The 16,199-nt window shown below is 36.6% G+C and overlaps 2 protein-coding genes across 10 annotated transcripts in view; one reads left to right on the top strand and one right to left on the bottom strand.

Annotated features, from left to right (window-relative positions):
- Positions 1–9: 9 nt before the first annotated feature.
- On the bottom strand, positions 10–14,347 carry msto1 (misato mitochondrial distribution and morphology regulator 1). The gene is given in 14 exon segments (NM_199887.1): positions 10–1,309; positions 2,660–2,772; positions 2,913–3,017; positions 3,333–3,520; positions 3,940–4,071; positions 5,388–5,540; positions 5,737–5,871; positions 6,281–6,395; positions 6,849–7,008; positions 8,252–8,315; positions 10,276–10,351; positions 10,450–10,519; positions 11,984–12,113; positions 14,171–14,347. Coding segments are annotated over 14 exon segments (1,776 nt in total). The 5' UTR covers positions 14,255–14,347; the 3' UTR covers positions 10–1,058.
- A 510-nt stretch (positions 14,348–14,857) lies between these two features.
- tmem79a (transmembrane protein 79a) overlaps positions 14,858–16,199 on the top strand; it is a 6,654-nt gene continuing 5,312 nt past the window's right edge. For 3 of the 9 annotated variants that reach the window (XM_087295083.2, XM_087295079.2, XM_087295081.2), the window contains exons 1-3: positions 14,896–14,978; positions 15,212–15,230; positions 16,125–16,199. The exon at positions 16,125–16,199 is cut by the window's right edge and continues 156 nt beyond it. The gene's annotated coding sequence lies outside the window, so the exon portion shown is untranslated. 9 annotated transcript variants of the gene reach the window in all.

Raw genomic sequence — 16,199 nt, forward strand, 5'->3', positions numbered from 1 at the left:
ACAGACAAGTTAGCATTTTAGAAGTGTATATTTCCTTCAGAAACTGAAAAAGCATTAATAAACCAAAATAAAATGTTTTTTAATACAATATCTGATGAATGCAAATAAATTCTGTATAATAACCGTTAACTGTCTTCAAGTCAGATAATTCAACACTGTTTTAAAGAGACAGTTCACCCAAAATTAAAACTCAGTCATCATTTATAAAGGTTTTTGACTACTGAAGCATTTCTTCTATTAAACACAAAAAAAAGCATACTCTGAAATAATACCAGAACTCAGTAACCACTGACTTCCATTGTGTTTGTTTGTATTTTCCTACGATGGAAGTCAGACGTTACAACATTCTTCAAAATATCTATTTTTGTGTTCAACAGAAGAAATTAAAAACAACTCAAATGTTTGTAATCTAATGATGATAACTGGTAAGTACACATATTTTGGTCACACTTTACAATAAGGTTATATTAGTTAATGCATTTACTAACATGAGCAAGCAATCAACAATACATTAATTACAGTATTTGTTCATCTTAATGAAAATACATGTGTTGGTGTTACCTCACGGTGCATTAATTAATGTTAATTATTATGTCAATAATGCATTGGTAAATGCTGAACTGTGATTAATAAATGCTCTATTTCAGTATTGTTCATTATTAGTTGATGTAAGTAAACACATTCACTAATGATTGTAAAGTGTAACCCATATTTTTTTCAGTGAACTGTCTCTTTAAGAACAAAATTCCTGTTTATTTCTAGACAAGCAGGTTTACATGCTATAAACATGTGTTAGCGCCACACCGTATAAACGCTGGGCTCCACACAATTCAATCAATCTACAAATTTAAGTGTATTGAACATAAAAACACTCAAGAATTGTGTTGATTCAGCTCATTTTAAGAAGCATTATGAAAGATCTGCAGGAATCATCCTCTCAGTCTTCTCAGAATGCTCCAGCTGCTTTATGAACAGCATGTACAGGGACTTCATTTCCCATAATTCCTCCCAGCAAGCCTAGAATGCAGCTCAATGATTGAACACAGTACAGATGAGCTCTAATCATCATCCTCCTCCTCTGATGAAGAGCGGCTGTGGCTCTGTCGGTAGCAGTGCGCTAGGTTGCGGAGCTGCTCCAGGTATTCGCTGATTTCTGCATGTTCGGGGCCGTGCGTGAGGAAACTGGGGGCCACGCGCCGCAGGTCCAGCGATGCACAGGCTTTCTGCAGCTCCGATAGCTGGAGACCCACGGCAGGACTGCTCTGGAGAGACGTCAGCACAGGAAGACATGACACAGGCGGACAGGACGCTGGACACACGGAAAGAATAGATTTAAAGGGACAGTACACACAAAGAATGAACATTTGTCATTGTTTACTCAGCCTTTACTTGCTTCCAAATCTCTTTGAGCTTTGAGATAATTGAAGATATTTTGAAGAATGTTGAAATCGAATAATCAACTTCCAGTAAAGGAAGCAGAAACACTATAGTAGTCGATGGCTATTGGTATGCAAGAGAATGAAAAATAAAAGCCGAACATGTATTTATATTAAATGTTGTTTTAAATATGCAACTGATGCATTGTTTAATTTAATATCCATTCATTTTGCATACATGTTAGCACATAAATCTGCAAATTAGTTTAGTTTTTGACATATTAGACTCCAATGGTTTTACAAGGGAGATTATTACTTTATAATTTATAATAAATAAAAAGGCTCATAACCATTTAGAGAAGTCAGATGTTAATGTGACTACACTTGTTCTCTTTTAGGTAAGTTAGGGCTAGGAGCACATGTGTTTCTGTTCTGCTTAATAGCAGAATAATGAGAGAGATATTGTTTTGAGAAATGGTTATAACTGTTATTGAAAGTCAAGTTTACATACAGTAATTCTGCCTCTGGGAAAGCTCAGATGATGCTGTCAGGGTTTTGGAAGTTTCTAATGTTTTGGAGTGGCCATCACAAAGCCCTGATCTCAATCCTATAGAACATTTGTGGAGAGAGCTGAAAAAGCTTGTGCGAGCAAGACAAATCTGACTCTGGATTCTGCCAGAGGAATGGGCCAAAACTCATATAGTGAGAAGCTTGTGGAAGGAGACCCAAAACATTTGACCAAAGTTATACAGTTTAACAGCAAAGCTAAAAATACAAAGGAAATGTGTGTAAACTTTTGACTGTCTAGAAATTAATAAAAACTCTCTAAATAAAATTTTCCCATGTTCCTTTTTTTGGAGTGTATGTAAACTTCTGGTTTGGATAAATTGAAAATGGATGAATTGGATGAATTAAAACTGATAAAGTCTGTTGTTAGTACTACTGAACATTTTAATAAATTGCAGTGCACTGCTGTTGAAATCTACAAGTATAAAATAACAAAGGGTGATAAAAACACATGAATCAGATTGTTTAAATGTTATCTTTACATATACACAATGAAAAAAGTTTAAAAATCTTAATAAGCTGACAGTAGTGTGATGAAGCTCTGTTTAATAAGTGGATATCTGAAAAAGAAAGAAACAAAACAAAGGCAGGCAGGATGATTTGGCTCTGTATGTTGTTGAGATGTGGGGGCGTGGCTTTCCAAACTTAAGGCGGATCTGAATGCATGCTCACAAACAATTGAAGGAAAGGGGCGGTTTTATATCGAAGAGACTCACGGGACGCAGGAGTGCTGTGGCTCTGGAGGAAACCCTGAGCACTGAGAGACGGACTGAAGATCTGCGGGAATGGAGGAGTCACTTTACTGCCACTGGAGACCAGCTGAACCGCCCTGCACACACACACACACACACACACACACACACACACACACACAGATATGAGGTCAGTCACAGGACAACAGTCTCAGAGCTGCTGTGTGTGTGTGTGTGTGTGTGTGTGTGTGTGTGTGTGTGTGTGTGTGAGACTCACAGTGGGGATGATGGGTAATGTGACCTGACGTATGCAGACAGAACATCCTCTCCTGAACGCTCGTAGTGCAGAGGACTGGGCGCCTCCATCCCGGGGAGTAAACGACTGGAAAAAAAAATTAAATAAAAAATCATAACTAAATTGTGACCTTAAAACGTGTTTAAAACTGTTTTTATTGTAGTCGAAAACAAAATAAATCAGACTTTCTCCAGAAGAAAAAATATTGTCAGAAATACTGTGAAAAATTCCTGAATCTGTTCAACATCATTTGGGAAATATTTGACAGGGAAAAACAATTTACAGGAAGGCAAACAATTTTACTGCAACTTTAGATGATACCATAACAATATTTGAGTAGTGTACATATGTATATATATATATAATTAGTATTAATAATGCAGTATAAACGCGTCCTCTGACCTGACTAAACTTTGCTCATCCACACCCTTCAGAGTCACTGATTGGCTGAAGCAGAAGCGTCTGTCACTGATCTCAGGACAGGCAGAGAGGGATCTCCATGGCACGGCATTAGAAAACGCATCCAGAGCGTCCGGCAAACAGCCGCCGAGCATCATGGGAAACGGCACAGAGCCATACGCTGAAACCACCTGCAGAAAACACAAGCGGACACAAACTTTAATCCTAGTGGAAATTCAGCTTGTGCTGCAGTAGCTGAGGTAAACAATATCGATGACAAGATTCTTCATAAGTTAACGTCTGTAACCATTGAGTCCAACAGCAGGAAAATCAAACACAATAGAAGTCAATGGTTACAGGTTTCCAACATTCTTCAGAATATCTTGTGTTCAACAGAAGAAAGAAACTCAAACAGGTTTGAAGCAAGTAAAGGGGAGTAAATGATCATTTTTGGGTTGAAGTTCCCTTTAAAGTGATAAATAAGAGACCCCTGATTCAGGACTTGCATCTGCAGACATTGAATGAGTGGAAAAGACCTTCTTAAATGATATTCCAGAAACATCAGATCACCAATGCTGAATGAGTAAGTGTTTGTTATGTATACTCTGACCTTCCTCCCGGAGGTGGTGAGCGCGTCTGAGAGCTGCCACATGGTGGCGCTGCAGTGTCTCATTCTGTAGGAAACCGTCAGCGCATCTAAAGCAAGAGCCAGAACTGAGCTGGAGTGATACCACAGCAGCGGCTGCAGACAGAGAGAGAGAGATATTAGCATTTATTAATCATTAGTATTATTATTGATCAGGTGAAAAATGCAGATTGATCAGAAATGTTGTCTGTTTTGTTACATGTTATTATCCTGTATCTTTTATTTCATCTATACATTGCTAAAATGCTTTGGCAATATTGTAACAACATGTCATGCCTATAACGCTAATTAAACTTAAGAGAGAGAGAGAGAGAGAGAGAGAGAGAGAGTTATTATATTCTTATTATATTTCTAACATTGTTTATTTAAATGTTAATTATTTAGATATTTTGTTTCTGTTTTTTTATTTTGAAATGTTATTGTAATTTTATATTTCATATACCTCCTTTTTCAAGCTTTGGCAATATTGAATCATTTACAGTCATGCCAATAAAGCAATACTGAATTGAATTGAGACAGAGAGAGAGAGAGAGAGAGAGAGAGAGAGAGAGAGAGAGAGAGAGAGAGAGAGAAAATGTAAATATATTCCTATTTTTAAAATATGTACAAATAAAAAGTCATGCCGATAAAACAACTTAACATTCTTTATTATTTTTACTTATAGTTTTTAAAGTAAATAAGTGAAAAAAAAAACTGTAATTTCTTCTTAGTTTTAGTTATTTACTTAAAACAAAACAAGATATTTTTTTCATGGAAGCTTGCTGAAATAAAATATGTTTCAATAATATATATATATATATATATATATATATATATATATATATATATACATATATATATATATATATATATATACATATTATATTATTATTATATTTTTTATCATTTTAGTTTTATTTTAAAATAGTGATCCTGGCAAGCTATTATAGTTTTTATTATAGTTTTTTATTTAAATTTTTATTTGAAAGCTTTTGACTTTTGTCATTTTAATTTTTATTTATTTAAACAATTTTTTAACACATTGCAGCAGTTCTAGTACAAGTTAAATTAAAAGTATTGTGTTTTTGACATTTAATAGTTATTTTTAAGTCTATATATCTATATATAGATCTATATATATAGATATATATAGACATATATATAGAGAGAGAGAGAAAAAATTATTTCTTTGCAACTAACTGCAATAAACACATTTTTCCAATACTTTAATTAATATAACACTGCATTTAACTGCAATAACATTAAGAAAAAGCTTTAATTAATTTAACACTTATTTAAACAGTTTCTGCCTACAACACCAAAAAATAAATAAATCAATAGGGTTAATTTATAGTTATTTTATTCCATCAAATGTTTGATTTGTTTCAAGCAACACAATGTTTTTATGTTAATTTTCATTCATGTTGTCTTACGTCACAGTTGAGCAGCGGGAAGGCTGTGGGTGGAGGTGGGCGTCGGCATAACCCGCCCCTCAGGGTCAAAGGGCAGAAGAGTGAGCTGTGATTGGCCATCTGAAGCGTCCCTAACGCACAGTTCATCATGTGGTACAGGTCCTTCATAGAGCTCTGTCAGCATCACACACACACACACACACACACACACACACACACACATTACACTAAATCCATAATGTTAAAATCACACACACACACACACACACACACACACACACACACACACACACACACACACACACACACACACACACACACACACACACACTTTAATCTAAATCCAGATGTGTTTTAGTTTCCATCTCACCGTGTCCGGGTGATTGACAGGAGCCACGCCCCACGTCAGGATGCCACGCCCCCCATAAGAGTCCTGCAGATACTCTGTAACCTTTGACCCCAATCCTGAAAAGCCGTCTGTGAGGTCACACAACACCTGAAACCCCTGAGCATAGGACGACAGAGAGATGCTCATCTTCAATATATCATCTTCAATATCATCTCTTTACAATGAGGTTTTATTATTGATTAGATTTACTAACATCAGCAATCCTCAAGTGGAGCTCACTGCAGAGCCACTTGAGCAGAGCTGAGCTTCAGCAAGGAGGATTGCTGCAGTTCTTCTACAAGTGATGTCACTGGGGGTGGGGTTAGGGGTGGGTGTACGCATTAAAACTGCTTGTACGAGGAGGAGCTGGAGCTCAAGCTTGGGCAGCGTCTCAGTACTTGTACAGCCCTGATTAATAATAGTTTAACATTCACTAATGCATTATTATGGTTTTTAGCACTCAGCACATACACTTTATATTCTTTCAAAACCTTTTGCATTCACCAAAATAGGTGCTGTGTGTTACCTGCAGATAGTCACACTCCTCAATGAAGAAATGCAGCCGGTCCTCCAGATCCTCCAACACCTGACCCTGTAACAGCGCCTCCCCCTGGCCGAACACTTCCAGACGCTCAGACTCACTGACACACACACACACACACACACACACACACACACACACACACACACACACACACACAAAACCATCAGACAATGCAAACTTACCATGCTAAAACATTTAATAGAGAAGGCTGAAACTGAAGAGCTATTTCTGTCAGTTATATTGCTATTTTTGCAACGTTTACACTTCCTGCGATGGATGATGAGAAGACTTGCCCTCATTTTCACTACATTTAATAGGAGTGCCATAGAGAGCATCCTAACCATGAGGACTGTCAGTCTGTATAATATATATATATATATATATTGTTCTATTTATTGTTTAGAGTTATTTCTATTGGAACTGTAGAGCCAAAGTTACCAAATTTTGTTCTTTGTATACGTACATGTGAATAACAATAAAGTACCTGAATTAGATTTTTAATGTGTGCATCAAGAAATGATGTGTTTGCATTGCTGCACGAGTCTCTCACCCGTCATGGTTGTACTGGTTAATGACAGAAATGGTGCGAGGATGTAGGTGGAGCCTCAGGAAATCTGACCACACCCTCACGCTTCCCTCCAGCCTATAGGATTTCTGTATTCGCTCCAGACTGCTGTTTATTGTCTCCACGGCAACACTGGCTCCAGGCACTGCAGGAGATACAATAATAATATGCACACAGGCATAGACAAAACTGTGGGTACGCTTCCATCGTAGAAAGAAAAAGAGTAATGATTAATCAAAAATGACTGAAAATAAACTAATACAAATCAGATATTGCTTTGGATTTTTGTGGTTTAACTGAAGTAATAAAAAAGGCAAACTAATGAAACTGGCCTGTGTGTAACGTCTCGATAACAAGTCATAAGGAGCTTTTCTGGAGGAGGTAGAGATTTTTAAATCATCTGAAAACTGATTAAATAATAATAAAATAATAATGAAGAACAATATTTGTCTGTAATTTGGAACCTGAAGGTTAAAAAATGTAAATATTGAGAAAATCAGCTTTAAAGTTATGCAAATTAGGCTGCATATGACTGATCAAACATTAAATATAAACACACACAAAATAAACACGCAAATATTTCACGTTTTTGCTTCTGTCATGAGATATTTACATGTTTAAATCTGTATGTATTTGGAAGTGATGCAGGATATTCATTCATTCATTCATTTTCTTTTCGGCATTAGTCCCTTTATTAACCTGGGGTCACCACAGCATAATGAACCGCCAACTTATCTAGCATATGTTTTACGCAGCAAATGCCCTTCCAGCTGCAACCCATAGGAAACATCCACACACACTCATTCACACTGATACACTACAGACAATTTAGCCTACCCAATTCCCCTATAGTGCATGTGTTTGGACTGTGGGGGAAACCGGAGCACCCGGAGGAAACCCACGCGAATGCAGGGAGTAAAGCATAGCATATCATAGTGGTGCAAGTCTCTCTTAATGAGAAACTGAATCATTCATTCAAAATAGCTGATTCATTTCGAACAGGGGTGTCCACACCCTGTCCTGTTGGGCCGGTGTCCTGCAAAGTTTAGATCCAACTCCAATCAGACACACCTGTGCTAGCTAATCAAGCTCTTACTAGGCTTTTAGAAACATCCTTGCAGGTGTGTAGAGGCAAGTTGGAGCTAAAATGTGCAGGACACCGGCCCTCCAGCACCGAGTTTGGACACCCCTGATTTACAAACAAAGCAAGTGATTCACTTTGGACGGATCACTGAATCACCAACTCAAATGATTTGTTTAGAAATAGATTCAGAACACTACAATTACTACATTATCATAGAATAAAAATGAACAGATGAAATGAAGACAATATTTTAATTCACATTCATTCATCACGTCACATGACTTATGTTTGCTCTCATACACACCTGAGCAGTTGTCCACCGAGGACGTAAGATGATTGAAATCTGACTCTGCTAGTACACCTCCTGTCTGGATAGATAGATATGGATGAATAGATAAATAATAACCCCCCTGTCCAAACTTTACAAGCATTGTTTTGAGTTGTTTTCTTTTAAAATGGTGCACGAATCATTTTTTTACCCTGTGAGTTAGCAGGAGGGACCTAGAGGTATTTTGTGGGCACCTAATGGGCCTATATTATTATTTTTTTTAAAAGCAGTTTTATTTTTATTTTAGCAGTCAGCCTCAAGTGTCATATATCATTTTAAACAGGACAACCTGAAGTTTCAATCTGTATCATTTAAAGGTCCAGTCTAAAATATTTTTTGGTCCAAAAACATATGAACAGACAGAAAATATTCCAGAATTTTCCAGAAACGATTTTTTAAAAAAGTGGCATTTTCTAGTTATTTCAAACAAAACCTTATGAAGTTTGTTTTTCTTTCTTTAGAAATACATGCTATGATGTTTTATACTTCCAAAATAAATTTTGTCTACATCCACAATTCCCTGAACAAGTTATAGCAATTTATTTCAATGTTATTTCAAGGCGTTTTTCTATGGGGGAAAAAAATGCATTTATTTACTGACAATGTATTTGCCCAAAAGTTCTGGGAATGAACTAAACAGAAAAAAAATGTTACAAAATAATAGAACAGTGAAGCAAATTTGACTTTTTCCAAATAATATATTTTCAGTTACTATAAACAACACCACTTACAATGAACAAATAAAAAAATAAGAAAATAATAAATAATGTGTCAAAGTCCAAATAAACATGGTGCAAATCCTCAGTAAAAAAAATAGATATAAATATTTACTATACCATAAATAGTTACATAACGAAACTAGATTCAATATGGAACATCCTCAGGTTTTATGTGCCAGCATGGATATAGTTGTCTGTGGATATGGATTTGATTATGGTTGTCTGTGGATATGGATTTGGATATGGTTGTCTGCAATGCGGACAAACAGCTGCACCTTCATTTGTGTCTTTTGAAAACAGCAAGAGCAGCAGTTCGTCTTTGCTGTGTCACTGTTTTGTCATGTTTCTGTGCTGCTGTGCATGCAAAAGTACTTAGTATGAAAATTATTTCATGCAAAACATTTTTTTTGCGTTTTATTTAGCCGCGCATAAATGTATGCCTTTCTCTCATTCCGTGTTGTTCAAAAAGCTTGTTGGTACACAAACAAAAGTGAAACCTATGCTTATTGGTTGTGATATAGCGAGTTTGAACCAGTCTGGGCATGGAGGAGGGACAATGCATCAATGTATCATGTCTGGTTTGTCCGGAGACACAGTGACGAGCGTTTCTTTGTCAAATCAGCGTTGTCAAATTTTGATGACGTAACCGCACTGATTCCGGAGCCTCTGGAAGTCCGCGAATGATAAGCTGAGATTCTCTTCTTTATGCCAATCTTTGAATTGTATGAATCGGATCAGCGGATCAAAAGTTATTAAACATTTAAGAGCAATACTTATTTTAGCCGCGGGCGGCTGTCTCGGTCTTTAAGGGTTAAGTGATACTATGATTCTTTTCAAACTCTGTATTATATTTAGGCATGGGACGATAACTGTGTTCAAGGTATTCTGCGTTTTGGAAAAGTCACAATTTTTTATTTACATTTTTATTTTTTGAGAGCAGTATCTCCAGCAGAAAATATCTCCAAAGATGCCGTTTTTAAATAGTAAAGAAATCAGTGTTTTCGAAAGAAATGAAGACAGCAGAAGTCAATAATTCTTTTGAATAATTCAGCCTGACATGTTTACTGCTCTGAAATATCATACATGTTTCCCAAATTAAAATATAATGCTTTCAAAGGGGAAAAGGTTTAGTTTTTTACCCAGATATTTAAAAAGAATATATTTAAGATCAGTAATCTCACTATAGTGAAACCATGATATTTATATCCATCGTACTGTCAGAATCTTTTAACAGCCCATGCCTAATTCTATCATTATTATTCTTATTTCAGTCACTCTTACATCCAGATTATCCAGCTCCTGCAGGAAAGAGTTTTTACTGGGAGGACTTTCCTGATGTGTCATAATCTGTCCATCCCTAAAATCAAAAGACATTTATTAAAATCAGACGTCATTAATGCTGCAAATACAACATGCCAATATTCATAAACACAAATAAAATACAGATGCTCGCACCATGTAAAGGCGCTGTTTTCATTCTCGGTGTCATAAAGACTGCCTTCCTTCCTCAGCGTCTGAAGACTTCCTGCAGAAAACAATCACATCAGGGGGCTGTTCTTCGTACCTCGCTTAAATGATCTAAGATGATTTGGCAGATCCTGGATCTTTTAATCTTGATAACTGATCTCTCGCTAATTTGGTTCTTCAAACAAGTTCGCGAATCAGATTAGAATATCTGGATGAACTGATCTGAGATCGCTGCATTTGTTGTTAAGGACAGATCTATCGATCCTAGAAATCATGATCAGCAATGCAACGATTGGCTGACGGCACAGCAGCGTGATGACATCATCTGATTAATATTCAATTATCCATGTGAGCAAAATTACATCAAATTAGCAGTAAACGGCTTGATAAATATGACACGCAGTAACTTCACATTTGTTGTGAGCTGCAGGCTTTACACTTTCATGTGTCAAGACAAGAGTATTCATCATGTATTTCAATGCAAATCAATGTATTTAGTTCTTCATTTAGAAAAGATTTTCTTTATTATAGTAGCCGTTTTTTAATCGGTGTAAAGAATAACTGGATGTTTTCAAAAGCATTTTGATATTGGTAAAGGCGTCTGCAACTTTTGTGAAGCATCACTGGCATATTAACTGTCAAAACATGTTTATGACTGCATAAATGTATTATTGCTTTTAAAAAAAGTCACATATTGTGCATTTCTATTATACACAATTTGTACTAAAGCGATCTAAAAAGTTCATTTCAATAAGTTTTCTCTTTACACCACCAGGTGGCAGTCTTTGTATTTTCATTTTGAGGGTGCAGATTGCATACGTTTTATTAATATGTATAACTTTATTTATTTTATTAATGACTATAACTTTTATATATATAGTTTAAAAATATTTACTATTTTCCCAAGTGTAAATAACTTTTACTGTAAGAAAATATCAGAACTCGGTACATGCTTTCTGTATTATCTTTGCTTGAACTGAGCCGATCTAATCCTGTTTACATGAATTGAACCTGCTCCCGATCAGGTTTGACCTAGCAGATCTGTTGCCATGACAACAACTCTCGGATCAGCTTTGAAGAACGAAACGATCCTGGATCGTGTCAAATCGTCAATATCCAAATCCAGCTAACTGAGTAATCCACGTACGAAGAACGGACCCCAGAACATTACACACAGCAATAACACACACTGCAGGGCTGAGCGATATTGGAAAAACCTGCTACTGCCATATTTTATTTTTCTGCAATAAATATTGTGACACGAATACAGTGTCTCCAGATATTAGACAATTTGTCTAACAGTATTCAGTAGAGAAAAATCTGATATTGTGATATTTAGTTATTTGCGATATAAACATTGAGATATAAATACAATGTCACCAGATGGTTTAAATAGCTCTATTTGGGGAAAAAACATTACTTTATAGATTTTACAAAAAATAAAAAAAGAGATGTGTTAGTTTACAAAAAAACTGTGTTTTCCCATGGCAAGGTTGACATTTGCATGGACTTGCTGCTCTACCTTTGAGGTCGATGGCGATGAGGCGAGGTGTGTACGTGACGTGCCCTGCCAGAGTCAGCCCTTCTCTGAACAACACGTCACTCTGCAGCTCGCCGGCCGGCACATCCGCATCATACACCAGACCCGCATCCTGACAGCAGACAGAACAAAACACACAGTCATATAACCAACAGTGAGCAGAGTGTATCATCAATATCACATACAGGAGTTACTGAAGGTCGCTGGTTCGAGTCCTGACTGGGTCAGTTGGTGTTTCTGTGAGGAGTTTGCATGTTCTCTCCGTGTTGGTGTGGGTTTCCTCCACAATCCAAACACATGCACATGATGAACTAAATTGGCCGTAGTGTATGGAATGAGTGTGTATGGGTGTTTCCCAGTACTGGGTTCCAGCTGGAAGGGCGTCCACTGTGTAAAACATATGCTGGAATAGTTGGCGGTTCATTCCACAGTGGCCACCTCTGATGAACAAAGGGACTAAGCCGAAGTAAAATAATTCAATGAATGGAAACTATTGATCTCTACTGGTAATGTGTTTAGTTTTTTGGCCTTCTATTGGTGACAGATTATTTTAATAAATGCCAGAAACATATTAAACATACTAAAATTCATTAATATGTACTAGAAATAAACAATAACATTGATATAAGCTTAATATTAACGATAGAAAACAGTATTTGGACACCATTAGAATATTTAGTGATGGTTTCTTATTAATATATTTGTTTTTTTAGTCAGGGCCAACGATATAACCATAAATAATGAATATGTAATCAATTTTACGCAGTTTGACACTGCCAGAAACTGCGGTGATGTTAGTAAAGTTAACAGTTTTACCATATTGTAGTGTTATCCATCATTACCGTAGTAAAATAAGAGCCTGGGGTTTCTATCTGATTGTACACACAGAATCTTAATGTTTTGGAGGCTGAATTAATTTTAATTAAACATATTAAAAGCCATTAATTTGTACTAGCTATAAACACTAACTAGTTATTAATATTAACACTGATATAAACTAGATATTAACTATAGATAACAGTATTTGGACACCATTAGAATATTTAGAGATGTTTGTTTCGTTGTTTTTTTCATCAGGGTTGACTGTATAACCATAAATAAATAATATGTAATCAATTTTACGCAGTTAGACAATGTCAGAGACTGCGGTGATGTTAGTAAAGTTAACAGTTTTACCATATTGTAGTGTTATCCATCATTACCGTAGTAAAATAAGAGCCTGGGGTTTCTACCTGATTGTACACACAGAAGCTTAATCCTTTGGAGGCTGAACTAATTTTAATTAAACATATTAAAAGACATTAATTTGTACTAGTTATAAACACTAACTAATTATCAACACTGATATAAACTAGATATTAATGATAGATAACAGTATTTGGACACCATTAGAATATTTAGTGATGTTTTCTTTTATCAGGGTTGACTATACAAGCATAAATAATGAATATTGATAGAGGCAAAGTTGGTTTTATATTCGCACATTCGTCCATTTAGCAATATCTATATTGTTTACCAAGTAACTTTGAATATTTGATCTGAATTGGCATGAGAGAATGGCTTAAAAACAACAGTAACTCTCTCTTATTCAGTGAACAGTGTAAAAAAGTATTGAACACATGAAGGAAGGGAGGTGTATTCGGCAGTGAAAGCCCAGACAGCAGCTGAAATCTCTTAGTAGTTCTTCAGCAATCCTCTGCCCTTCTTCAGTGTAAATGAACATCAGCTGCTTCAGTTCAACATCTACATTAGCAGGAGGATGAAGATGAAGCCATTTCAGCAAGACAATGATCCAGAACACAGCCAAGGAGACTCTGTTGACTATGTGCTGTACTTTAATAGCCATTTGCTGCTAATATGATTTCCCTATTTAGAATTTGCAAATAATACTTTCTGATGATATATTATTAAGGAGAATGTCTGAATATCCCAATATAAATCCACTTTACCTGTATGAAATCTATTTTAAGCAGCTGGAAACTGTGGTTATGCTAGTCAAGTTTTACTGTAGTTTTATCTATTATAACCGTGGTCAAATAAGAGCCTGGGGTTGTACCTGATTTAAAACATCTTTTGGAGGCTGAATTAATTTGTCAAGCCAGATATTGTTGCTACATGGACACTATATTACACATTTATAACGAGTCTACTGCACATAAACAAACTCACCTGCAAATTCCACCAATGCGTCCCGATAAAGTTGGAATAATGCCCCAGCTGGAGAGTCACCACCTCCCTGCACGCGCCACTCATGATGCTTTTCAGATATTAACTTATTTTAAAAATCATTTTGTCAGCTATGAAGCAGATATTTCTCGTGATGCGCTCGAAAAACACATTGCAGCTACGAACTGTATCAGACGAACTGCTACTGATGGGCTTCCGCGTGTGTGCGCTCCCCCTCTGCTAATCCTCAACCGTGATTGGCTGTCATTGCACATATCGCGTAGTGATTGGATGAAAGAGACGTCGCTCATCCGCAGTGTAGTTTGGTTTCACTGCGCCAGACTCGCACACATGTGCAGCGCTAGTAAACAACACGAGCTGCCAGAATAGTAATCTCATCAAAATGTGATTAAGTGATTCGTTTACTGTTAATTAAACAACAAACACACATAAACAAATATAGATGTGTGTTCAGCACTAAGGTGCTTTAGTTTAGTACAGGTAGAATTTAATATTTGCTAATATTTTAGTGCAGTGAATGGTGTTTCACAACTTTAAAGATCTCATTTTTACATACTCATCATTATGCATTTTATTGTACCTTTTTATATGCTTATGATTTATTTTTATTTATTTTAAACCCAGCGCGTGATCTTGTGGGCGTGGCAGACAGTCACGTGACTCTGAGAAACTGTAACGATTTACCTGTGTATTGTCACACCTGTCCTGATCGAAACTGACACTCTCAAGTTCTCAATCTGACCGAATATCCTCAGCATACACTACATTATTCTCCTCAGACGAGGCTCAGGTGAGAAACAACAGCATTTTACTCTCATACTCAGAGTTTTCGGATGATATCTGCGAGGATTCGGGCCAAAAAACCCGAGTTTAACTGAAAACAGTGTTTAAATCTGACATTAGCGCGAGTTTAGGACTGTGTTTGTTATAAATGAAGCCTTCCGCTGGAGTAAAGTGAACTGAAGGTGTGTTTATCTGTGTATTGTGCTGATTTCTGCTGTGTTTGTGTGTTTTCTGGCACAGAGGCGATCAGGTTTAACAGGTGTGACTATACACACACACACACACACACACACACACACACACACACACACACACTACTTAACTATGATAATGTTTACACAAGAGTGAATCAGAGAAGCTTACAGAGAAGTATTGTGTGTGTTTGTGTGGTATCTGGTGTTTATGACTACACACACACACACACACACACACACACACACACACACACTAATACTAAAAACATGAAAAATATAGTAATAAAGTAATTATTTTAATATTATTTACACACACATGACTAACGTCTGAGTTAATCTGTCCACTGAGAAGTATTGTGAATTCTTGTTGTCCACACACACACACACACACTACTTATTGTACCTTTATTTAAATAATTAATAATTTCCAGTTCAAACGTTTAGTTTTTACATGGCATGTTTGCTTTAATGGCGGCACGGTGGCTCAGTGGTTAGCACTGTCGCCTCACAGCAAGAAGGTCTCTGGTTTGAGTCTCGGCTGGGTCAGTTGGTGTTTCTGTGTGGAGTTTGCATGTTCTCCCCGTGTTGGTGTGGGTTTCCTCCGGGTGCTCCGGTTTCCCCCACAGTCCAAACACATGCGCTATAGGGGAACTGATCAACTACACTGGCCATAGTGTGTATGGGTGTTTCCCAGTACTGGGTTGCAGCTGGAAGGGCAACATATTTTGGATAAAGGGACTATGCTGAGGGAAAATGAATATTTGCTTTTATCCAAGTGTTTGCCTCTGATCCGTTCACACATAACCTGAGATTCACACCCAGAACTTTAGTACTGCAACTCAGAAAGGCTTCAGTTTGCTGAATTAAGCCTTAAATTCATTTTATAACTTAAATCAGGTGAAACAACAACAACAATTGCTGGTTATAATTGAATATTTTACCCCTTGTTGCATTTTCAGGACCCCTGTGGTGTAAACAAACCCAGAAGAACTGAAGTGCAGACATGATTCCAGACTGATGAATATAAATAAAGT

This window comes from Danio rerio, chromosome 19 (genome assembly GCF_052040795.2).
Source record: "Danio rerio strain M-AB ecotype USA chromosome 19, GRCz13ab, whole genome shotgun sequence".
NCBI lineage: Eukaryota > Metazoa > Chordata > Actinopteri > Cypriniformes > Danionidae > Danio > Danio rerio.